Source organism: Passer montanus, unplaced genomic scaffold (assembly GCF_014805655.1).
Source record: "Passer montanus isolate IOZ18808 unplaced genomic scaffold, ASM1480565v1 scaffold6, whole genome shotgun sequence".
Taxonomy (NCBI): domain Eukaryota; kingdom Metazoa; phylum Chordata; class Aves; order Passeriformes; family Passeridae; genus Passer; species Passer montanus.
In genome coordinates, this window is record NW_024371037.1 from 8913533 (window position 1) to 8938951 (window position 25419).

Here is a 25419-nt window from a genome sequence, read left to right on the forward strand (position 1 = left end):
TTTTTTGGCATAAAACTGTGATTATTGCTTACTAATTGCTAGTTTGTTTTTTTTATTTTTACCTGTTCAGAGGTGAGTATAAGCAAATTCTGATTATATATCACGTTTGTATTTAAAATTATAATGCAGATGTATTTTGGGGGTTGTCAGGTTTTCAAATATTTTAAGTATCACTTTCAATTTTATGTTGGTACAGATCTTTTCTCTTGCAGAGAGATACATGTATTTTTTTCTTTTACAATCAAGAGAATTGTGGGGATCTTGTTGCATTTTGTCTAAAAAGTGATTTCCCATTGAACTATGATACTTAAATCATTCCGGAAATCTGCTTCCTTAGGGATACTCACCTCTATTAAGAGTTTCACCACATCTATTAAAAGGATTATAGTAGTACTTTGCTGTCAGAATGCAGACAACTTAGAAGGCATAGCAGCTTGGTTTTTCTTGGGCTGGTCTTTCACTACAAATTTTTTATTAATATTTTCTCCACTTAAAAAGGTGTTTGTAATCCCACAGTGAAACATTTGTAACTGGTTTTGATCTGCTTCTAAACCAGATGTGTTGGGAAAAAAGGAAGTTGGTGTAAGTGAATTTAAACTAGTTATGTTTTTGCAGGTTTCAGTAAATATCTGTAAAAATGCTGAATATTTTGGAAGGAACATTTTTCTTTCAAAATGAAACAAAAATAGTGTAAAAAACATAAACCTGAATGGTTGTGTGAAACTCCCTCTATGAGTTTTCAGAATGTCGTCTAGAATCTTAACCTTTGGTATTCCCTCTAGAGACTAGTAAGGAGAAGATAAAGACTAGAAGATAAAAACGTGGGAGTTATTCCAATCATTGTTACTGCTGTTTACTGCTTTTCTTAGAGAATTGCATTGGGTGTTAGTGTGCTTCCTTGTTACTGCAATTGTTTTACCTCCTTTAGTCCTTCAATGCCAGGAACATCCTACAGAGTGATGAGGCCAGAGACAAAAACAACATAAGTTGGGTTTTTTTTTCTTTTTTCTTCTGCTCCCAAACTGGTGTCAGAGGGGATAAGCTGTATTCACCACCACCATCTACCGGCAGTGGAAATGAGCATTCTATCAGCATGAACAAAGTATGTAAAAAGAAATAATTAAAAAATAGTTATCTGGTTCTTCATATTACCTTGGAATTAATCCAAAACTAACAGGGCACGTATTGTGGAAGGAACATCACCTTTTGTATACACACCACTCCTCCTCTGATCAGCGCAAAATACAGTTCAAATGCAGTTGCTCAGTGATGGGTTGGCTCACAGGTAGTACTAGAAGTTTGGCACCTGATGTCTTGGGAGTTTCTGTTGGGTGAAGGTGTTTGGGGTGTCTGGGGTTGGTAGTGGAGGGGGAGTGGCCAGGCATATTGTTCAGACTGTTTCCTACATGTACTTTTGCATTATTTAAGTGGAATTATTTCAACTGCTCATAAGGTTTCTGCCCTTCAAAAAATTCTGCTTCTTAGCCCTGGCTTCCCCACTTAAGTGACAAATTGCATTAACAAAGCCACTTCAAAGGACACTGAATATAGCTTTCATTTCAAGAGATGCATTTCCTGCCACTAGTAGATCTTGACATTTGAGACAACAAAAATTCAAACTCTTTTTCCATCAATTTGAAGAAAAGATCTGGTCAGCTGGAGGCCTTCTAAGCTTAACTTGGAGCTCTTGCAGTTGAACAGAAAACTGCTCCTGAAAAGTTTTATCAGTATTTAAACTAAATTATTATGCCTTTGGTGTAAAATACTTAGCGGGAAAAAAAGTAATACATGATAGTTGCCGGTAATTTTTTTTCAAGTGTGAGAGTTATAATAAAGTGGTTTTTTGCAGAAGGGAGTCAAAGGTCTGAACTTCAGGAGATTATGTCGCAAATACATTTGGAAGAACCTGGTCTTTTTGAATTATCTTATGAGTCACCTTTTTCTGATGCTTCTGGTCACAATTGCAAACACACGTGCACATCATTTGGGTTAAACATAGGCTTTATGCCAGCAGCATCCTTGGCATCCTCTACTGTTCAAGTGGAGTGTTTGAAATTCCATAAGCCACTCACAAGAAGTAAGAGTCTCGGAGTAACCACTTTAAGCTGTTTTCATTAATTGCTCAATCAGAAACTGCAGTGCATGAGGAGGACATTTTAAGAGACAAATGAACAAAGAATATTTTAACATACTACATAATTTTTTTTTAATGAAATTGCATTTACCTTCTTAGATTCCATACTCGGGCTTAGATGATGCATTTCAATATCCTTTATTCACTTTCATGTTGTTGCAGTGCCTCTTTCAAATTCTCTGACAAGGTGTCACAATATGGTAGTGATAGGGCAGAAAGCAAAGAAAAAGACTGCTTCAAGGTCTGGCCCTTGAGCTACACTTCAGAATTCTTACCCCACCAGCAGCTCCTAAGGGAGCCTTCATATGGAAACGTCCCTGCTGAGAGGCCTCCTTCTGCAAGCCATCAAATTGCAGTCATTATCCCAGAACAGTAAGAATACAATGATTTGCACATCTATGAGGGGATTGGAGGAGAATGCTGAAGAGCTTTGCATGTATTAAGCAGGTAAACTGTGCAGCCCTGCTGTTCTCCTACAGTAGTGCAAATTGGGATGCTGAGGATTGACTGAATTGGACCTCGGGACAAATCCTGTGGATGCAGTGAGGTTCCTACTTGCAACTGTCATTGGATACCTAACTTGTCTTCACAGGGATGATTATTCATACCATGGCCTTTTCTGAATCTGTAGGCTGTTATGTAAAATTAGGCCTTGGATGATCCTGTGGAGATCTGAAGGAACTGCAAGGTTGTTTTTTTTTTTTTTAATTTCCTTGCCTAAGATAGGCTGTGGGTTGTGTGTCCTGTGTCTCTCTTATGTGCTTTGGGATTTGCCCTGCTCTTTAAATGTGACTTGTGCAGTAACTGGCCTTTTGTAAGGCAGCATGCTTAATTATTCCTGCTTGCCAATTACAAGTAATAAAGAGCATTTTGGGGTACGTGTATGCTTAAATTGAGAAAGAGTGAGGGTGTGTTTCTGTTCTATTCTCCACTGCCCTCAGCATGTGTTTGGTTTATGTTCTTTATTTCATCCGAGTGCCTTATTGAGGACAAGACCTAAAATGTACAATTTATTCTTCTATCTTTTGTTGTCTTTGAACCCTTACAGGTGTTTCCCAAAGCTATCACTGCCTCATGAGCAGGTGGGTTGTTTGCATTTGCCTTCTCTGTTTCACCAGTTCTGCAAAAGCTACAGGTTGTCTTTCTCAAATAAAACTCCTGTGTTGCTACAAATGTAGTAATACACACTGTACAGTACTACAAATGTTGCTTTGGATCTTTATGTACAGAGACTACAGTTTTGATACCTGTTAGTAGGTAGCAAGGCTACAAAGCCTTGAAAGCCTAACAGGTATCCGAATTGCAGATTTCTGCTTTTAAAGACCTCTGCTGTCATTTCTTTAGTCTGGAGGCAGGGGGGAAGTGTGTGTTTGAAAATTTTAATTCCCCTACTCCAGAAATAGGATTTTTCAGGTAATGGGGCTTATTGAGATCTGAGCTATGACAGTGGGGTATTACTGACATGAAATTAATTATGTGATCTCAGCAGGTTTACTAGCTGATAAATTACTTCTAGTTTTTATCCTGAACCAAATGGTTAGTTTCATATAATATAGTCCCTGGAAGTGGGACTTAGAGAGATACCTCTGGGGAAGGATTTTCAGTTCTTTTAAGATGTGCTACTGTCTGTAGTATATATGGGAAGATGTGTTCTACTTAAGAGTTTGGTGGGGATTTTCTTAAAAAAATTTCAGATGAGCCATCTATGCCTTCATCTTTCCTGAAAATAGTCTTTTTTGAATGTAGAAATACAGGTTTAACTACATTAAATTAAATTCATTACTGTATTGAAAAACCTCAGCTTGATTTCAAAAGTTATGCAGAAAATGGGGCTTTCTGTGCTCTGGCTACTCCACTGTCACCTGTTTTTGCATATGGCACGATTTCTTAACTGTATGAGATACTGTGCACATAATACTTGTTGAAGACACCTACAGATTTCTAGATTCAGTCTTTTCTTGCAGCAAGGGAGGCCAGCAGCCTCTCCAGGCTGCATAAGGAACCAGCACTCCCTCTCACGAGAAACAGTCCTCCATGAACTTCTTCAGCCTGAGTCCTTTCCACAGGCTTCAGTTCTTCACAAACTGCTGCAGTGTGGGTTCCTCCCTCTCCCCCCATGGGGTGCAGTCCTTCAGGAATAGACTGCTCCACTGTGGGTCCCTGTAGGGTACAAGTCCTTCTTCAACCCTGCTCTAGCATGGGCTTCCCACTGGGTCACAGCCTCCTTCAGCCCAGCATGGGGCTCTCTGTGAACTGCAGGTGGACCTCTGTTGGCTGCAGGAGGACAGCCTGACTCACTGTGGTGTGCCTGGGAATCTGCCCTGGCAGCTGGAGCTCCTTCTCCCCCTTGTTTCTTCACTGGCCTGGGTGTCTCCACAGCTGTTCCTCTCAAGCTGTCTCACACCATCTTTGGCACAATTATTGTTGCAGAGGGGTTTTTTTTGCATTATCAAATAGTGGTCCCACAGGTACAACTACCATCACTGGGCTTGACCTTAGCTAGTGGCAGGTTCATCTTGGGGCTGGATGACATTGCCTCAGTCAGACATGTGGGAAGCTTCTGGCACCTTTGCACGGAAACCACCCCTAGGGCCACCTGCTACCTAAACGTGGCCATGCAAAACCAGTGTGGTTGCCCAGGTTCCTTTCCAAACTTGCCTGTTATGTCATTCTCTATAATGAGAGTGTGGTTGTTGGTAGAAATAATGGATCCAAGGTGAACCTCTGTAGGGCCGGCACAAAGTGGAGGTGCTGGAGAAAGAATCTGAATAGCAATAAAGTTGGAATGCAGATGGGGTAAATGACTAATGAGGGGAAAAGAATATCGTTGATAAGCCACTAATGCAGTAGCCACAGGTAAAGGAGCTCCTGTTAACACAGAAGGGTATGAGAAATTCTAAGATTTTTACTGCAAGCCTGAGAAAGCTGGTAGCAGGGAGGATGGCAGCATCTCTTTGTATGGGTCTAAAGTACTGCTGGAATTTGCTGTCCTCACTGGTGTTTCTCTGCCCTGTTAATTGATCCAAAGTGTATTGTAAATGTAAGAAATAAGTTGGCCAGCAGCTAAAAAATTGGAGTGTTTTTACACTGATTATATTTTATCAAATAGGTACTGAATGCTCATCTGTTGCTTTTAAGACCTGCTGGAGTTGGTAAGAGGAGCTGTAGTTGCCTCTGGGCAAGTACTGTTGTAGAAGCATTCATGTGTCCCAAGCTTCAATTACTCTTACTCGGAAGTCTTTGCAGTCAAAAGATTGACATAGCAGTTGTGGGTGGTAGTTTGGTGTTGATTTCTGAGGATTGTTTGGGGTACTTTCAGGTTCGTAGTGGGTGAATGTTAGCACCTCAGAACTTCACATAATTCTGTGTTTTGCATTTTCTTTCTGAAATGGTGCCTACAATCTAGTTCAATGTCTGGGATCTTGAGAAGCTGTACCGAGAAACACGAGAATCGCTGTAATACGCAGCCTGGGGAACAGCTCTTAAAGGGTGCTTCCTTGCTTGCTCTTCCAGGATTTTCACCTGGAGTTAACAACTGCAGGCTTCTTTTAGTAACAAGAGATGTGTAGTCCCTAACTCACTTAGCAACCTTGGGCATTTATTTGTCTTTTTTGCAGCCAACGAATGCGGTCTCGGAAGTGGGGCATCTCCAGCTTGATAATGACTGTTCGTTGTTTGGAATATATTTTACCCTGTATTTGCTGTGCAGAGATGATACGAAGTGAAAAAGTTGCTAAATCCCTTATTCTTGACTTTGCTTCCAGCCCCGGCCGCATCGCCCTTCTCTGGGGCGGGGGCCGTCAGTCGCCTCTCGGGCGGGGCGCGGTGCGGAGGCGGCGGATTCCCCCATCCCGGGGCTCGGGCGCGATGGGCGCAGCCGTGCGGGGCTGCGCAGGGACGCCTGGGCGGAGGCGCCGGTGCCCGCGGAGAAGCCGGCCCGGCTTCGCGGGGCCCGTGGCGAGGGGAGGCGGCCGGGCGGTGTCCGCCCTGCAGCGGGGCTGCTCTGCCTCTCTGCTAGCAGCGATCGCCGCTGCGTTCCGTTCCGTGCTCGCTGTTCGCGGGTGCGCGTACCGAGCCCTGAACTGCCGTCGTGCCAAATCCCGAGAGGTGCCAAGTGCTGCCGCTCTGTAACAGCCCGCCGGGGCCGCCGCCGGCTCCGCAGCAGGTCTCGTAGCATCTGCTGGCGGGTTTGAACTCTGTCTGCTTGTAGGGTTATTGGAAAGCAACTGGCTCCTCGGGATTCCTTGCCTAATCAGAGGTGTTACCTCCTCCTCTTCCCCCAGTGTCTCTTGACATCATTTCATCCATCAGAGTTTCAGAGGAAAAAAAACACCAACCAAAGCAGAACCCACCCAGTCTGAGAGCAGCCCACACCAGCCCCTCAGTTTTGCCGTGACTGCAGGGAAGAGCTGGATCGGGGCAAAGATGAAGGATGGGAGTGGGGCTGAACTCCATGTCCTGAGGGATTTGGTGCAGGGCGACCCGAGAGGAATCCAGAGCGGTGCACCAGCTGGTATCCCCCGTATCCCGGCCGGGGATCGGTAAGCCCCGCGATCGCGCGTAGGGATGCGAAGGTGCTTGACCCACGGGAAAGGAGTAGCCCTCAAGCTGCCTTTGCCCCTGCTCGTCCTTGTTGCTCCATGGGATTTCTTCTGCTCCCCGCAACTGACCTGATGTGGACCGAAGCGTTTCTAACATGAACTTTCTCCCTCGGATCTGGTGGTCTCTTCCCTTGGTCTTGGTCTGGGCGACCCCACCAGTCACCTCCTCATGGTGGTAAGCTGTGCAATTCCAGAAATTTTTATTTGCTCTTGGGGAAGGTGGGGTCGGATTAATTGTGATTTAGGGAAGGTGGGGGAAGCCTCTCCCTCTTAGTCTCGCAGAAGCGGAGCTCGCTGCTCCCAGCTGCTCCGGTCCAGAAAGTCCGGCCTTAAAGCGAGCGGATTTAGACGGTCCCGGCACCTCCTTCCACACCCCGTCCCGGCTCTCCGACCTCCTCCTCCGCCTAAGCACAGCGCAGCTGCGGGGCTGCCCGGGGCTTTGGGCAGCGGTGCGGGGACCCGGCCCGGCGCGGGCAGCGGGCACCGCCCGGGGCCGCGGAGGGAGCGGGAGCAGGGCAGGGAGCGGGGAAGGGAGGAGGGCTGGGAGCAGGGCAGGAGGGGAATCGGCCGCGGGTTGCCGCCCGCCGCTGCTGGCAGCCGCCCCTCCGCGCCCCGCGGCGCTGGGAATTGGCTGCAGCGGCGCTACTTTTTTATTATTAATTTATTTTTTTCCTTCTTCCTCGCCCTCCCCCGCCCCTCCCTCCTTCACAGTCCTCGCTGAGCTGCAAACTGCCCGAGCAGAGGGCGGAGAGCCCGGCAGGGCCCGGCTTCGAGTGATAGCTGGTGTCGGCGTGGGGAGTCTCGGGCAGCTCCCTGCAAAACGCGTTAGAATGGAAACATAAACCTGCCCCTGGAACTGGGGACCCCAACCAAGCCCAGTCTTGGTGTAGGAGAGGAGTTAAACCCCTTCTTGTAATCCTGGGGAAGACATTTAACTTTGACTCTGACTGACGTGCGATTAAAGCCCGATTTATCAGACTGGGCATGTTTCAATAAAATGACTATCTGTGTCCTTAGTCGTATAAACGTTATTTATTGTGATGGCTTTTTGTCATGGTGTCTTCTAAATGCGATATTTTTTAGAAGTTACGGCATTAACGATTTCATGATCGTATATAATAATGAAAATTCAAGAAAAGAACATTTTCTTCTGTTTGATCCCTTCAAAAGACACCTATAGAAGTTTGGATTTTATGAAAGGTACCTTTCGAAACGTTTCAGGACTAATAGAGACCATCTGGATACAGATGATGTAATTTAATTTTTTCAAGGTTTGGTTGTTGTTTTTTTTTAAGTACTGCACGGAGCTGCAATAGCGGGACTTGGGGTTCTCCCGAATGCTTCACGTTATTAAAAAAAATACAGGGTCGATGACTAATTGTAAAGGATTTCCACCAAAAAGGCAGAGGTAGCCGCAGCTCGGGACCCGCGGCGGAGGCTCCGGGCGAGAGGACCCTGCTTCCCGGGAGTGGGCCCCGGCGCTGCCCTGCCCCTTCCCTCCCGCAGGTACATGGGCGCCGTGGGCTCGTCGCGGGTGATGTGCGACAACGTGCCGGGCCTGGTGAGCCGGCAGCGGCAGCTGTGCCGGCGGCACCCCGAGGCGATGCTGTCCATCGGCCGCGGCGTGGCCGCCTGGACGGCCGAGTGCCAGCACCAGTTCCGCCGGCACCGCTGGGACTGCAACGCCCTGGAGCGGGGACAGCGCCTGCTCGGCCGCGTCCTGCTGCGCAGTGAGTGCGGGCCGGCTGCGGGGCTGGGCTGGGCTGGGCGGGCAGCCCGCGGCCCGGGGTGAAAGGGGCTTTGGAGGGACAGCGGGGGTACAAGTGCTCCTCACAAGGGTGACAGGGGCTGTCTTGGGGCTGGCACCCCCTGGGCTGAGTGCGGGAACGATGAGAAGCGGTGGCCATCCTCCTGCATCCTTCATCCTTAGCAAGGGTGGAGCTTGGTTTTACGGGTTTCAGGAGGAAGGTAAGAGGACGTGCAAAGTTATTTTAGGGTCTCACGGACAGCAGAACAGCATATATGATAACGTGAACATCTGTATTGCTTAAAAACCTGTATCAAATCAAGGAGACAGTGTGGGGTTTTGGCATACTAGGAGCTGCCTCTGCAGCTCCCAACTTCTCTTTTTTTTTTTGGTGTATAATAGATATCAAACCCACATATTAAAGCCTACAGGGAAACTGAGGCATCAGAATGTGGCAGCAGGACGGAAGACTTTCCATCACAGCCCAGCCTCAGGATACCAGGACTCGGGATGGGCCCTGCTGAGAGGGGCAGCAAACCGGAGCTCCGTGCCTTGGGATGGCAGGAGACAGTTCCTCTGCAGGCGGATTCCCGCTGGGGCGTTTCTCTGGGAAGGCACCGGGCAGGGTGCAGTGCCTCCAGGGCTGCGCTGTCTGTGCCCATGCTGGGGCAGCCCTGTCCCCCAGGCACTGCGGCACTTCGGGTCAGGCCCGGGAGAGAGAGGGGCAGGGCACACACATCTGATAGAGCTGAGCCAGGCTTGTGCAAACCCCAAGCAACTGAGGGAGCAACATTGTGCTTCCCACCCTGAGGGAGGTGTTGTCATCTAAAGGTCGGAGTAAGGCATCTAGTGAGTCTTCAGATCTCAAATGTGGCCCTTTTGACTCAGAGACGTGGCTGGTATTTGTTACTGTGTCAGAATGTCCTTACCCGCGGGATAAACCAGCTGAGGTTCTTGGTGACTGCAGCTCTCCTCACCGAGTGCCTCACCCTGTGCACATGGCCTTCCTTGGTGCCCAGCCAGTGCGGCTGACCCTGCCCTGGCACTTGTGTCCCTGGAATGTGCCCAGAGTCATTCCAAACAGTGAGCAGCGTGGCACCTGCAAGGAGGGGAGTGGGAAAGTACCCTGGGACCATTGCCCCACTGGTGGGGACGGAGAGGAGATGGCAGACACTGGGCATGCTGACCCAAACAGGGGGATTTTCACTCCGTGTTTGGTTCTGCTGCTGGTAAGATATTGGTTCTTGTCACCAGCTTCATGTTCCCTTAGCAATTATTTGTGAGTAACCAGTAACGTCACCCACAGGCTGAAGTTTTCAGTGAGGTTTGTCTGATATTCAGGAAAACAAGTCTGGCAGAACATAGCCTAATAATGATGAGGCTATTTAATAAAAAAAGTAAAAATGCAGTTTTTCCAAAAGTGAAGTTTTCACTGTTGGCTCATGTGAGAGAATGACAGCATCAGGCTTCTGAGCTCTGCACTGAGGCTGATCAGGCTGTGATTGCCATGGAAATGTAGCTTGATAGTGCTCTAATAAAATTGATTAGTTCAATAAACTCAAAGATAAACCTGTTCTCTTCCAACAATATCGTGTTTCTTTTTAAGTAACACTTTGCAAATTTTTGATATTTCTGAATAAGTTTTCTCAGAAATAGAGAAACTCTTCAAAAGAGCACGATTTCTAGCAAGCCATGGCAACTTCTGCCTGATTTTGAAGGCAGTATAAGGAAGGCATGGTTTGCCCAGCTGCCATTTGCAAAAGGCTTGCACAGCATGTAGAAGTGGAGGGCCCATTCATAAGTTAAACATATTGGTGTACTGCAATTGAAATACTAAATAAAAAGCTCTATGGTGTAATTCTGCCTCTACAAAAAAGTCACTGTTAACATTTGTCTTTGGGGTCCTCTTTTACTGTGCTAACATTGCTTAAGGCTTACAAACCCTGCAAAGAGCTCTCTCTCACTGCAAGTTGTCTTAGATATTGCACAGAAAATCTACTTGTCGTTCTTCCTGTGCTAAAAACTTTAAAGGTAGGAAAATATTTCCATTACCATAAATAGATTTGTGGCAGTGTAATGTAGCTCTGTATTGTAAACTACTGCATCTTAAAATAAAAACAATTATTACATTAAAATATGTACCTAATTGCCTATGAGTAGGTATAGTGTACACATTCAGATAATCTTTGGTGTAATAAAGTATCTTGGTTAGGAGATGGGAAAGCTGCCAGAGCAGCTGGCATGAAGAAGTCACAGCTGCCAGACCAAATCCTGCCTCAAGCATGACACAAGCAGTGCCATTGATTTAATGGAACTTATTTGTGTGAATTATGGTTACAGGCTTGATTCTAGGCAGAAAACCTAATATTAACTTATTTTTCAGAAAATGACACCCAAGTTTTCTCCCTAGCATGTTTTAAGCAGGAAAGTCTATTCCAAGAACTTCAGGAGAGAAAAATCTAGTTTCAAGAGTTACTTGCAGTATTTTGCAATGTGCATGTTGTTTTAGTGTCCCTATTTAATAATTCCTTAAACTTATCTTTCACATAGCACTTCATATATTTTTCTAAATTCGTGAAACACGATAGGAGTACCAGCTGTCCTATTCACATATCTGTACAAAACAACTGATCCATGAAAGTATATGAATCAATATCAGAAGCAAATGTTTAATGTTTTCCAACTCTAACACTATATTGATGAGCTTTTACCAGGGAGGGGTCCAAGCTTAAGCCATGACTAATTCTGGCTCCAGGGAATGTGTATTTGTGTGATTTCAGCCTAGTTTATCTTTCACTCTGCAAAAAAGTCCAGCCTAACTGTCTTGGATATACGACAGCCACTCAAAGTATCCACCCCAATTATATTTAAACTGACTATTTTTTTTGTTTCAGGTAGTCGAGAATCTGCTTTTGTACATGCCATCTCCTCTGCTGGAGTTGTTTTTGCCATCACCAGGGCATGTAGCCAAGGGGAGCTGAAATCCTGCTCCTGTGATCCCAAGAAGAAAGGCTCTGCCAAGGACAGCAAGGGCCATTTTGACTGGGGTGGCTGCAGTGATAACATTGACTATGGCATTAAATTTGCCAGAGCCTTTGTGGATGCCAAAGAACGGAAAGGAAAAGATGCCAGGGCACTGATGAACCTTCACAACAACAGAGCTGGAAGGAAGGTGGGTGTCCATGCAATAGATGCCTAGAGATGTTCCTGGACACCTCTGTTGTGTCTGGGGCGGTTCATGCTTGGCTCTTGCTGTCTGGTCTCAGCACTTATGAAGAAATACAGGAAGAGCAGGAGCCTGAGCTGCTGTTTCTGTCTTCCTTGGAGGTTCAGTGTGACAGAGATCTACAAACAGACTGAATTCAACTGCCTAACAGTATTGCTATTGTAGTCAAGCAGGAGTCTGAGCTGCAGGATCAGTTTTGATGGAGGTTTTGTTTTGAGCCTAGTTCTTATATAAGCAGGAGTTTTATTTTTTCATTAATACAGAATACAAATTCCTAAGAGGCTGAAGTTCACACTGAAGAACAGGCTTGGAAAAGAGCAAATCCAAAATAACTCTTGAGAAAAAAAAAAAAAACAAACCCTATTCTGTCATTTTCTGTATGTATATGGTAAACTTAATCACAAAGTGAGCAGAGATAAAAGGTAACAACTTTTAAAGAAAAAAAGCCAAAATACGTGTCCCTCCAAAATGCAATGGCCTCGGTGCATCTGCAACCCCTTTCCTAAACATTGTATGAAAATACCATTCCTGAATTTCAACTAGAAAACTCTTTACCTTCACACTGAAGGTGAGTAGAAGGAGTAGTTGCCAGGTGTGTTGCCTGCCTCTGGTACAAGGGCTGAGGAATATCTACACTAACATTCTGTGTGGTAGCTATAACATGTAAGAATGGTGCATGAAACTGGAATATGCTGTTTCATTTTTTAAAACATGTTAAAAATGTGCTGCTCCCATGACATCTGAAATACAGAAAAAAACCCATTTTATTGTGCTAGGCCAGGCACATCTGGAATTATTTGTAGAGACTTTTTGTGTCTCATCTTTATATATATTTAATACACAAAATCTTCCTTAATGTCTTCTTCAATGTATATTTAATAGGAATTAAGTTGTTTGTATTCTGGTCGATTTTTGTACGGGAAGTAGATGATTTTCCTGAAAAAATTTTGTTCTTCAGCGTCTTTCCTCCATCTGCTTATTGCCAGGAGGTACAATTAATATGTAATGTAGGCAGATGAGGCCATTCAGATCAGTGATAGGCACATGCAGTACTGTGGTCGTGTTTCTGCTACTGTCCAAAAGAGGCTGAAGTTGACAACACAAAGAGTTTTTTTAGGGGCAAATAAGTTCCATGGTGGGAAGTACTTTCTGTAGTATTTGAGTATCTTATTATTTTTAAGTTTTTAAAAAACACCTCTGCCAAATATTAAGGTAGTACTGGTAAGGTAGATTTTTAGAAAAAGATAAAGAAATTTTACTAAATATATTCAATTAAAAATAATGAATATGTTCTCATATGCTCTAGGACCTGCTTTATGTGCAGAGACACTGTTTTGTATTTACAGTGCAGTAGTGTAGGTTTAGCTTTGCAGGGATCTCACCACCTCAGCTGCCCACAAGCCTGGCATTTTGACCTGGGTAAGACAAGGTTTTTTCTTTCCCCCATAAGGGGTGTTTATATATGTCTTTTAAAACTAGACTACTCCAACTGTGCTAATTAAAAATAAAACAAATATTTTTAATATTCCCATATGAGTCATAGAATATAATATGCTGTATATCAGTATAGGAATTTTACTGACAAAAAGAGACCATATTCCTCTGAGCTTCTTCCACTATTCCAAAAAGTTGTTTTAAACATACAAGAAGTTAAATTGATTTCTGCTCAGATAATTAAAACCAAGCATGTGCTTAAATCCCAGATTTGTGATACAGCAATGAAATGGGGCTGTGGGAATGCCAGTGACTTCTTTGAAGTAGTTGTATAATTTACAAGTTGGAAAGAAAATTGAAAGTCCTTTGGTTTTATAATACATTCTCACTTTATTACTAAGTGCTTGACTGAAAAAGGCTGCCCCACTGTGCATCAATCTCACTTATAATCCTGGAGGTTTCCTCTCTCATACCTTCTTCCCATGATGACATTCCTCTTGTTCAAACTCTAAAAAAGTTTATATCTCATGAACCCTTAAGGCATAATATTTATAGATCAAATATCCCTATTTACATAATTAGGAATGAATTATTTACTGTCTATGAACAGTTGTTGTTCATAGACAGTAAATAACCATCTGTTGTTATCCAACATCATACAGATAGCTTAAATGTCTGAGATGAAGCTGAAATGGCTTTAATACTATCCAGATGTTAAATTAATGATAAGGGTGATCTCCCCAATGCAAACTAATAAAGGTCTTATTCTAAAATGTTTGTTAAAATCTGTATAAGCATTTTAAGTATACTGTATTTTTAAATTCTGCATAGATCTGATGCCTAGCGCAGGTACAATGCTTTACACAGTCTTTTAAAAGTAATTTAAATATGAAATGCCTATGAATTTCTGGGCAATATTTGAAATGCTGTTCAAGGTAAAGGGCAGCTTCATGGAGCTGGGACAGAGGATCAGCACGGCGATCCTGCATGGGGAACCATGGGGAAAGGGGGCACCTTCACCTCCCGAGGGGCTGAATGATTCTGGTCATTTCTGGTCATTGCTTCCTGTCCAGTCTGTGTTCTCGCCCCCCCGATGCTCGGGATGACTGGCAGCAGCAGGAAGGTAAGCCCACCAGTCGGGATTGAGTCAAGCGACCAGAACAGAGCAGCCACATGGGGATGACTTGATGCTACCAGTGGGTGTCACTACAGACCGTAATTTGGAGACCCATCGCAGGCCTGGCACTGCAGGATGGATGGGAAAGGGCTGAGAAGCAATTAATCATGCTTTGTTTTACCTGTGTATATTTATATTTACCTGTGCATTTCTAAACAGGCCGTGAAGCGGTTTTTGAAACAGGAGTGCAAATGTCACGGTGTGAGTGGATCCTGCACTCTAAGGACCTGCTGGCTGGCCATGGCAGACTTTAGGAGGACGGGAGATTATCTGTGGAAGAAATACAATGGAGCAATTCAGGTGGTGATGAATCAAGATGGCACGGGTTTCACTGTGGCTAATAAGAAATTTAAGAAGCCAACTAAGAATGACCTGGTATACTTTGAGAGCTCTCCAGACTACTGTATCAGGGACAGGGATGTAGGTAAGCCTCTATCGTTACATGTGAATGCCTTTATTTAAAATATTTGTGCTTCAAAGGTCAAAAATTATAATTTTATTGAGTGTGTGATAGATATATATATATATATATATATATAAATAAATCCATGCTTGTAACCAGCAGGAAACAGGAAAGAAGATGTTTTGGAAAGATTCAGTACAAGAACAATAGTTCCTTGATGTCTCTAGGTGTACAACAGCCAGTTGTTCTAATATAATTCAGCAGTTTCTGCCAGATGCTGTGGAGCCCTGGAGATGCTGTAAGGCAAAGCTGCTTTCAGTACAAGTTTGAGTTGTGCTCTGGAGGCAGGTCCACACTGGGCACAGCCACACTCACTCTTACCCCACACAGCTCACTCCAGAGCTGCCCCAGGTCCCGTTGATGCCACCTCTTGTTGTGTTGCTTCCTTTCCTTGTTATGCATGTCTGTGGTGCCCTCCTTTATCTGCACATTCCCACAGCTCTCTGGGACTGCGGATCCTGGTGGCAGACACGCCTGTCCCCATCTCATGTGGGAGGTTCAGCCTGTGACAATCCAGCCCTGCTTGCAGCTGTGGGTAACAGGGGGTGAGGCAGCTGGAGGACGTGCAGGTGGATGGAAGAGTAGAGGTGGGTGGGCACAGCACACGTGGCTGAGTGACACAGCTGTTTATTGCTCTTTGCGAGGCAGTGTTGGCTCTGTCCATGACAAACATCACATCTTCTGAAGAGTTCTGCCAGCCCCCGTGGGAACAGATGAAGTATTGGTGCTGCTGTTAAACTGCATTTTCCTGCTTCAGAGATTTGATAGAGACACATTTAGCAGTGTTGCAGAATTCAAGGCACTGCCAAGCACCAGGAATCCTGCTAATGGCTCTTGACCCGTGTATGGTATTTCCTGATGTGGCAATTAAAAACTAGCGATTAGAAAACCAGAATTTTTTTCCCAGAAATTTGGAAAAGAGAGGCAGACTGAGTAATGTATTAGAGAAGTCGTGGGTCTAATTAATAGGTTGTAAATGGACCAGATTGCACCCCATATGACAAATCCCTAAGTATCTGGATAGCAATTCAGCTCAACTCTTTCTGGCACTGCTGCATGTTTATAATCCAAGTTTGCTTGGAATAAACATTGCAAAACAGCTGTACTTAAATAAGAACAATATGTGAATTCCTGGTCATGTACTGTTGACTTCAGTGAATGCAGAATTTCATCCAGTACAATTACATTGTACAGTGTTTCTGGTTAGTTGAGTCGTCAACATAATTTTAAATGTTATTTATTATTTTGGCAGGTGATGTTTATTACCTGCATGAACACATACCATTCCTTGAATAGTGGCTGATACTGTAAAGTTTAATCCAAATTAATAAATGGACATATTGTGGAGTCTTGCAGAAATTAACTGCAGACTAGGATTTTTTTCAAAACATTTATCTCTTGATGTTGCCTCATTCATTGTAAAAACCATGATTTCTTTTCTCCTGGAAGAAGAACTTGTACACTACCCAATTCTATGTCAAAAAGCCATTTAATAATCTCTTTGCACTAAGCCTAATCTCATCTGTCAGTCTTATTATTGTGGAGGAGAGTGGGCATTTTTCACCACAGTGTATTGTATGTGCATTTGCCAGACACTGGCAAGCCTGCCCAGAGATGGCAAAGTCTGATATGTTTTTTTTGGCTCAGCTCAAATATAATGCTGAAGCTGAGGTGGTGTTTCTTTGCTGCTCAGAATTCAGAGAATGTGGCTGTTTGGAAGAGCATATTTTTAGAAAACTGCAGTAAACTTTTGATGGGATGCTGCTTGCATGGAGTAAAAAAAGAACCACACACAAAAAACCCCTGATCTGTCTTTAAAGGAGATGATTTTGGCAGCTGCACCACATTTTTTTCATTTTTTGGTTTGTTCTGTTGATCATTGCAGAGTGCCAGTCCTATTAAATGACTGCAAATGAAATGAGATTATGGAAGTCAGAGTTTGGAAATAGATGGGGGCATCTCAGTGTGGTATTAGATTCAGTGTCAGCTGAATGTAATGCCACAATGTTTTAGTATGTCATCAAATACAGTTCTGCCTGTCGTTCTCCAGGGAATTAAATCGATTTAATGCTTCAGGGAAAAAAATTATCTGGAGGTTGGTTAGTGTTGGAGCTGAATGAGGGATTCACAGAGAAAACCTTATGGAGCATCATGACTTGACCAGGAGACAACTTCACAAACTGAAATGTCCAAGCCAGTGTCATCTGTGGCTTGATTGTGCTAACACATAGGAACCAGTGAGTTAAAAGTGCTCAAGGATTCTGCCATCAGCAGCTTACCCAGAAAAAAAGCAGATACCTTCTCTTCCCCTACTGCAGCTTTCCACCCTGGGTCTGGCATTCTGTCTGAGGGGGCAGCTGGGTATACATACATGGAACACCCCAAAATGTAGTTTGTTTGTTTTGTTCTGTTTTGTTTGTTTTTTCCCTCTAGAATGCAAAAGAGGAGTAATTGATTTCAGGAGTGGTATAATATGGGAAACCACTCAATAGCAAGATGAAGTAATAACCTGACCACCTCTTTCCTTGCCTTAAGATTTCACAAAGGACCAAAGGAAGATTTTTCAGAAGTGTTCAGAATTCATTTAACCCTGCACACATAACTGCTGAAATAATTTTTGCTCAAAATTTGATAGAAACAGAGATAGGACATCCCAGAGAGCTTTAAAAAGTCATCCTAGGTAAACTGTTTTTTTTATCAACACATGGCCATCTCTTCAGTGCTGGCCTGGGAAATCCCAGCCCCACCAGAGAAATCTGCCTCCAATGTGTACTGCCTGTTCTCTCCAGCCCTTCTACTGGGTGTTGTAAGATCCAGTAGCTCCAGAACTACTTTTCTGTGAATATTTCCTTCAATTGGTTTTTCCCAAGAATACTTGTGAGGAAACTATCATTGGGGATTTCACTGGTTTTGCACTTTTTTTTTTTGCTTTTGTATGTGTGTGTGTGAAAGTCTAATAATGGATGTTATTGCTTGACACCAGATTTTATTCAATAGAAGTACAAGGAAAAAGCTCTCATTATATACTAATAAATACATTTTAGGGCTTTAGGAATGGAAAGAAAATATTTTTCAACATAACACAGGTTGACTTCCAAAAATAACTGTGCAAACTGAGAAGAAAGGACTTGATGTACAGGCTGTGAAGTTGGCAGTATGAAAAGTTGTGGATGTTTTGGCAGGTAAAATGTGTGTAGGCATGGCAATTCCAACATTTGAAATAAAAAAAAAGAGATTGTAAAAAGTTTTTGTACAAGTTGGAACCTACCCCTGCCTCGTAAGTGATGAGGAGGTGCAGGGCAGGTAGCAGGCAGAAAACTCTGCCTTATTCTGTGCAGTGTTTTCTGCTGCCTTCATCACTCAGGCCTGCCAAGGAGTGCAGTAACTTGTCTGGCTCCTCGCTGCTGCTTATTGTTCATTTTCCTTCTCACTAGAGAAGCTGCAGAGATTCTGAAGGTGCTGTTTGAATTTTAAAAAAAGGTTGGTTTTGCTCAAAAACTGAGCCTTTGTATGAGCTTGTTTTCACTTTTGTCACAATCTGTGGATAATTAAGTTGCAGTCGTGTAGTAAATGTTGATGTTTTGTGGTCAGCATCAGGTGATCCCAGTTTCTGACTGTTAGTGGCTGAAATAACTTTGGTTTTGAAGCTGATGGCAAAACTGTTGAAAGCAGTGGGTGCATCCTGCTTAGGTTGTCCTTTAGTGCTGTGTGATTTCCCCTTACATCTGGAAATAAGAACATTGGACTTGGAAACTAACTTGTGCCTCAGCTGAGGAATGTGGTTAAACCTTTCTGGGCAGCTCCTGATGGATGTGGGGGAACATGGGGTCTTCCTTCACCCCCAGCAGCCACATGACACGACCCCACTCTGCTCCTGCTTGGGAGTTGTGCTGAGGTGGAGGGCAGCTTTGCTTTTCCTCCACTGGTGTGAATTCCCGATACAGAACGTTAATCACCTGGGTCACAAGCTTGGTCTTTGTGATGTTTTTTTGGTCTGAACAGAGACCAGGATAAATGCCTTTCTTCACAGAATCAATGAGGTTGGGAAAGATCTCTGAGGTCATCAAATCCAACCTTTGAGTGAACACCACCATGACAACTGGATCATGCACTAAGTGCCACACCAAGTCTTTCCTTAAACATCTCCAGGGCCAGTGATTCCACTCCCTCCCTGGGAAATCCATTCCAATGTCTAACAACCCTTTCTGTGAATTTGGTTGTATTTTGCGCAGTCTGGGATGTGATGGATATTGCTGTGGGCTGGCACAAACAGCAGAACTTACATTCAGGTATCCCAGCTGTTTGCTCAGCATCATGGATGGAGGAGAGTGTGATGGCTGGGAAGCAGGGTCTGGCTTTTCTTCTCCCACAGGCTTCCTGTGGACCATAGGTGCATCATGTAGTTCTGCATCCCCCTGAGTCCTCAGCCTTGCCTGGACTGGGAAGCACTGGAAGTCTCTCTGCCCCAGTCATGGAGTGATTCCTGAAGAAAAGGTCTGGGAGAGGCCTCTTGGCATCACTGCTATGCCTGTTGTGCCAGCTGCCCTGGTGCAGGGAGAGCTGCACGGCTGAGGGCTTGCTGGGAGCCGTGTGTGCCCCTGTGGGTCACTGCTGGGGGCACCTCTCCCCCTTCCTGCAGGGGATCCAGGTGCCAGCCTGGCTGTAGGGACAGGAGCAGGAGTTGCTGCTGGTTTCCTGGTGCAGGGTGTGCCTGGTGCCCCCCATGGCTGGTTGTTACAGCCAGCAGAGCTGCTCCCCCAGATATCAGAGGTTTACTCTCAAGTGCTGTTCAGCCATTCCCCAAGGACATTATGCAGAGCACTGGTCCACAGGCAGCAGCATGAACGTGCCCAGACCCCAGGGAGGTTTGGGATGCATCAGGCTGCAGGTGCAGGAGCCTGTTTCTGGCTCCATTCCGTGGGTTTCTCTTCCCTCTGCCAGTTCCCTCTGGGGGCTGGCTGCTGCAGCAGATCTGAGCCAGGAGCCCTTTGCAGCTCAGGAGCCCCAAGGCAGGGCCAGGGGCTCCAGGATGGGCTGTGGGCCCTGTGCTGAGCCCGCTGAGCCAGGAGCCCTTTGAAGCTCAGAAGCCCCAAGGCAGGGCCAGGGGCTCAGCAGCTGCTGAGCAGCTCCAGGATGGGCTGTGGGCCCTGTGCTGAGCCCCAAACACCCTGCTGCTCTGCCTGCAGCACACAGGAACCAGCCATCCCATAGTGAAGCTCTCCAGGTGTATACCTCTACCCAATGAATATTTAAATATTTAAATAGGTACAGGAATCTAGGCCATGGCAGGGAAGCTGAGATGTGTTCTAGGGGCTGAAGCACTTCTGCAGGACAGCAGTTAAAGGCTGTCCTAAGTTTGGTACAAAAAGAGGAAAATTTGCACCCCCATGGCTGGGAGGCTGGATCATGTGTCAGTCCCATGAAAAAACACAGTTTGTGAGGGTGACTTTGGTCCAGTTCCTGAGAGACTCCTCATTGCATTAGTGGTTTGGGGTCAGCCCCCATATAGTATGAAGTCTTCCTGATGCTGGGGGGCAGCAAGGGATGGAGAGACAATGAAGACTTGTATATTATAAACTGCTTTGAGACAGCAGCATCACTGCATACAGCCATAAATTCACCCTAGGGAGGAAAAAACTAAAATTGGAATTTATTCAACCTAAATTATTAATAATTATGATTTAACTGCAGTTTACATTTTATTAATTAAGATTGGTTTGCTATCCTAGCTTATGCAAATTTTAATTAATGTCTGCATGTATTAGTTTTCCTTAAGAAGGTAAATTGTTCATGTTCAGTGTGCACCTGCAAATATGCTTTGTAAAATAATTCCAGTTAATTTACTGACCACAGCCATTACTTAGGGAATATCACCTTGCCCAAGAAGAGAATGGAGTTGTAATCAGGTCTGTGGAAAATGTCAGAAGAATGTTAATTTTTTGATATATCTGCATTTGATTCATAATAGCAATACATAGGAAATTAGGTGAGACAATTAATTTTTATGAAATTTTCAGTTTGGTGGTAATAACCTGTCAGCAGCTGTGATACTGATCCTAAAATGTACCCTAAGATCAGTTTGTGTTGGATGAACAGTGGCTCCTGTGTGGCACAGTCACTGTTCAGACTAAGACATGCCTTACAGAGCCATTTTGTGCCATGTGGATACAGGCACAGGCCACAGCCACTCCTCCTGAGTGTTTGAAGAACATGACAAGGTGTGATATGGTTCCTCTCCCTCTTTCTGTCCAGGCAGGCTATAATTTAGTTTCTTTTAATCTTGTCATGAAATGGGAGGAGAACCCCTGGTGTTACCCCAGAGAGATGAGAGGCACACAGAGCAGCAACTCTTCAGCTGCCACCTGACCTGGTGAAATGAGGTGGACACTGCAGCGATGCCAAAGGCCCGGGGTGCTTCTGCACTCACTTCTGCAAGACTTTAATCACTGGCAGTACAGTTACTTTACCCACTGAGTCCCTCACAGCCACCACATTCTGTGGAGTTCTCTCTCCTAGCCCTCTCCTGCACACCCAGAGCTCCTCAGCAAAGCCCAAGACCATGAAGATGCTCCACCTGGGCATCCCCTTTCAGACAGTCCTGGGGGACTGGGTGCAAGACAGCCTTGGGAAGGGTGACTGCTCCCTGGAGGGGCAGAAAGTTCCAGGGAAAGATGAAGAAAAACATGATGATATTAACAGAATCAGGCAGACCCTTAAAGTATTTAATCCATTTTCTTCCTCCTCATCTTCAGGCCTGATTCCTAGGGGAAATATGGGAGTAATTTTACCTTTATAGGCATTTTCCTGGGTGATGTGATGTTAAAGGATCAAATACATTACAAATTGTGTCTCCTATACCTATTTTCACATGCTGGTTGTCTCTCCTTCAAATCTGCCTCCTGACTTGTGCTGTGCTCCCTTTGCAGGGTCGCTCGGGACAGCAGGCCGGGTGTGCAACCAAAGCTCCCGTGGCATGGACAGCTGTGAGGTGATGTGCTGCGGCAGAGGCTACGACACCTCCCGCGTCAGCAGGGTGACAAAATGCGAGTGCAAATTCCACTGGTGCTGCGCTGTGCGCTGCCAGGACTGCCTGGAAGTGGTGGACATCCACACCTGCAAGGCGCCCAAGAGCGCTGCCTGGATTTCCCGGACATGACACACGGGCTGCTGATGCTGAGGACCACAGCCTTTGCCCTTCCTGGTCCATGCAGGGAGCACATCAGAGATCTTTTCATTTCTATGCCTCTTTTCACTTGTTGTTCATTGCAGAGATGCTGCTGAAAAATTGATATAAACCCTGCGGCATTTACTTGGCATTTCTGCATGACAGTGTTGCTGCAGAGTTGTCTCTGCATAAACTGATGCAGCTCTGGAAGGATGTACTTATGCCAAGACTCTTCCAACCACTGTGTAACTCTCCCCCAGAACCCTTGTGGCAATTCATTCCTGCCATCAGGAACACGAGAAGATACAAAATATGGCACTTTTACAAGATCACCACCACCAACCACGTGGGCTGGGCTTGCTCAGGCATCTTCTGAAGGATCTTGGGCAGGTCACAGTTGAGCCCTGGCTACTGAATGGCTCTGGAGTTTGAGCACTGGCTGGTGATTTCCCCATGAAAGAAAATTTGTGGCCAGATTGGTGAAAAACTTTACTGGAAGGGTGTTTGATCATCCCTGGTGGACTGGAGTTTTCCAGTAAGGTGGCTACCTGAGGCCACCCTGGCCACCATTAGCACACTGTGGCTTCCTGTGGGGCAGGAATTGGCCCATGGCCTAAGACAAAGGAAATTGCAGGAGATACATTCAGCCATAACACTTCGATGAACTATTAGAGTCAAAGCTAATGTCTTAGTTATATGTTTGTGAAAACTTGCCTTAAAAGCTTCTAAAAAATAATATTAACTGCTGAGGATTTTTTTTTTCTGATCTGAAGGATTGAATAGAATGGTTTTTCCCCTAGGGAAAGCTGGGTACAGGACAGTCAACTACCTAAGGATAAGGTTTCTTCTTTTTCACATACACAATAGTGGAAAAATGTTTGTGAACAGTGGTGGAGAAGGAGATGCCTTGCCTCAGTAATGACTTGGATTCTAAAGACGTTATCAGTGTCTGTGTTCTTTTAAAGTTAATAAATCTATTAAATGTGCCCGGAATGATACTTTCCACTCAGATGGGGACATCCAAATTAGATTTTTTCTGCATATTTTCTGCAAAACTGCATGTCTATGATTTGGAGTGTATTGGCTTGTAATGGAGGCAGTTACAGGTTGTGCCAGGTCCATATGCTGGGCTGGGATCAGCACGAAACAATTTACTGTAAAAATGTGCAGGCATCTGAGGCCCCAAAATTGCAGCCTTAGTGGAGAGGAACTGGGTCAGAGAGAGACCAGCTGCCTCTCCTCAGGGCAGAGATCAGCAACATGAACCAAGAAAAAAATGGGTTCTGTGCCAATAGGTGTAATAAAAGCATCCATGAAGAGTGGGGACAGGCAAGGTAATGAAAAAATAACATAGGAAAAGGAGCTTGAATGAGTGATAGAACACATTGTAGATGAAGGTAAAATTTCCATATGAAAATGAAATAAACGGAAGAACCCTAGCAGGTACAAACTGCAGGAAAAAGTAATATCCAAGTAGCTAACCAAGGCAATAAAGTGAATACTCTGGGTATGTTTTGTTTTTGGAACTTTCTTGAAAGACTTTAAAAAGAAGGAGGTTTGGCATTAAGTGGTCTTGAGGGACCAGTCATTTACATCTGCAAGGCTTTCAAAAAAGTTTGTATCATTAAAATGGGTAATTCATCTCCAGAAGGCACAGCTGGTGTTAAAAGATTAGGAGGCTCCAGAAAGTTCTTTATTTGGACAATAAGATAATGTTTCAGTAACTGTATATGGAAATTGTCATGGCTAGAGGTAACAATAATCACATTCCTGTCTATAAACCGACTGCTGGTGGGAACAGCCCTGCCCAGTGTCCGTGCACATGCAGGGCATGTATGAGATGGATATATGTACCCACGGGCAGCTCAGGGGTTGTACTGCTGGCCTCTTCATTGCTGCCAGTTCTGGCTCTGGGCTGGATAAGGAAAATTTCATACATAGTTGTATTTAAAGGTGAGCTCCAAGGAGAATTTTTATTGGGATTTCACTGTGAAATTAAATCCACATGTAGTGCATAGTCTCAGCAATATCATACTTTAAGCCTTAAAGCATTTAAAAGCAATATAATAATTTTTAACCTTTCAGAGCAGTTGTTTTGTTTTGTTTGGTTGTTTTTTTTTAAGATTTAAGGAGCCTGAGTAGTCTAAAAGATTACCTATTTAATAATAGGTTAAAATTTCTGGCAATGTTCTGGAAAAAAGAAAATAGGCTCATTCTTATAAAGAACTTGTTCTAGGCAGTTGAATGAAGGTAATGAAATCAGATCTGTTCTTAAATCTGTTATTTGTTTAATATTCCAGAAAATCAACTCACTTGAATTCCGCAGTCCCAGATAAAGTGTTTTGGAGTCACTGTGTTCAAAGTGTATAAACTTTTATTCCCCAACCTGGTCTCCTCCTCTAAGGCACATCTTCCTGTTCCAAATCTCCCTCTGGGTCAGAGGCCTGTGGTTCCTGAAGGCTGGTCTTACCAGTAAGACCAGGAAGATGGGGGCATTGAGTGCCTTGGCCTTTCAGTGTCCTTGTCACCCTGTCCAGCAGGAAGCCCACTCAGGTGTGCACAGCTGGCTGATGTTCCCATTTTGGGCACGTGCCACAGCGTTGATGCAATGCCTGCATCAAAACCACTGCACCAGAGGAAACCCAGAATATTTCACTGAATGGGTAAGTGCTGAGCTGGCCACTTACTTTACGACAGTTTTTTCTGTATTTATAAAGTTTTCTTGGTGGTGTTTTTTGTTTTTGGTTTTTTTTTGGTTTTTTTTTGTTTTTTTTTTTTTTTAAGAGATCAAGGTAGAGTTCTCACAGTTGTAGGCATTTCTGCTGCCTCCACAAAGAAATGCACTCCCAGAAACTTTTGCTATTTCTTAGTGGCAAAATACTCAGAGATGTAAATATTGCTAGGAAAGGCACCTCCATAATATTCAGTAAATCCAAAAAACAATATAAGATGGGGGAAAAAAGATAAAACCAAAAAAGAAGAAACAGAAATAGGCATGGCAAATGAACTAATACTGTAGTTTTGTTTTATGGAATAAATTTACTCATGTACTTAGTCATGAAGAGGAAACAGCTGTCTCTAGGTAGACATTTTAATGTCAGAATAATGTTAGTTGAGGCTAAAGGTTGTAGGATTATTTTTTTAAATACGCAATCCAATTTTCTTGAGGGAGTTCCCTTTAATTTGCTGCATGAACTCAGGATCTAGCAGCGCCCTGAAACAACGTTGGCCTGCCAAGCTTTTTGGGATTGCTTCCTCCCCACTATTTTCAACAAACTTTACCCTAAAAAGTGTGTTACACTGTTATAGGCAAAATCTTGTAAAAAGAGTTTAATTTTCTTTTACCACATGGAAAATGAGGAATGACTTAGGAATGGTGCTGTATATTAGGGCATGTGGGCATTGAAGCCTGAAAGATGGCTGCTTTTTCTTTTCTGGAAAAATATCTAAAACAAATTTGTGCGTTTCATCC

General features: G+C 44.3%; 1 protein-coding gene across 1 annotated transcript; it reads left to right on the forward strand.

Moving 5' to 3' along the window:
* The first annotated feature begins 6255 nt into the window (after window positions 1-6255).
* WNT2 (Wnt family member 2) lies at window positions 6256-24323 on the forward strand. Its single transcript, XM_039727014.1, has 5 exons — window positions 6256-6910; window positions 8242-8465; window positions 11377-11654; window positions 14479-14743; window positions 21709-24323. Exons 1-5 carry the CDS (start codon window positions 6831-6833, stop codon window positions 21936-21938), a joined length of 1077 nt encoding a protein of 358 aa, XP_039582948.1. The 5' UTR covers window positions 6256-6830; the 3' UTR covers window positions 21939-24323.
* Window positions 24324-25419: the final 1096 nt, after the last annotated feature.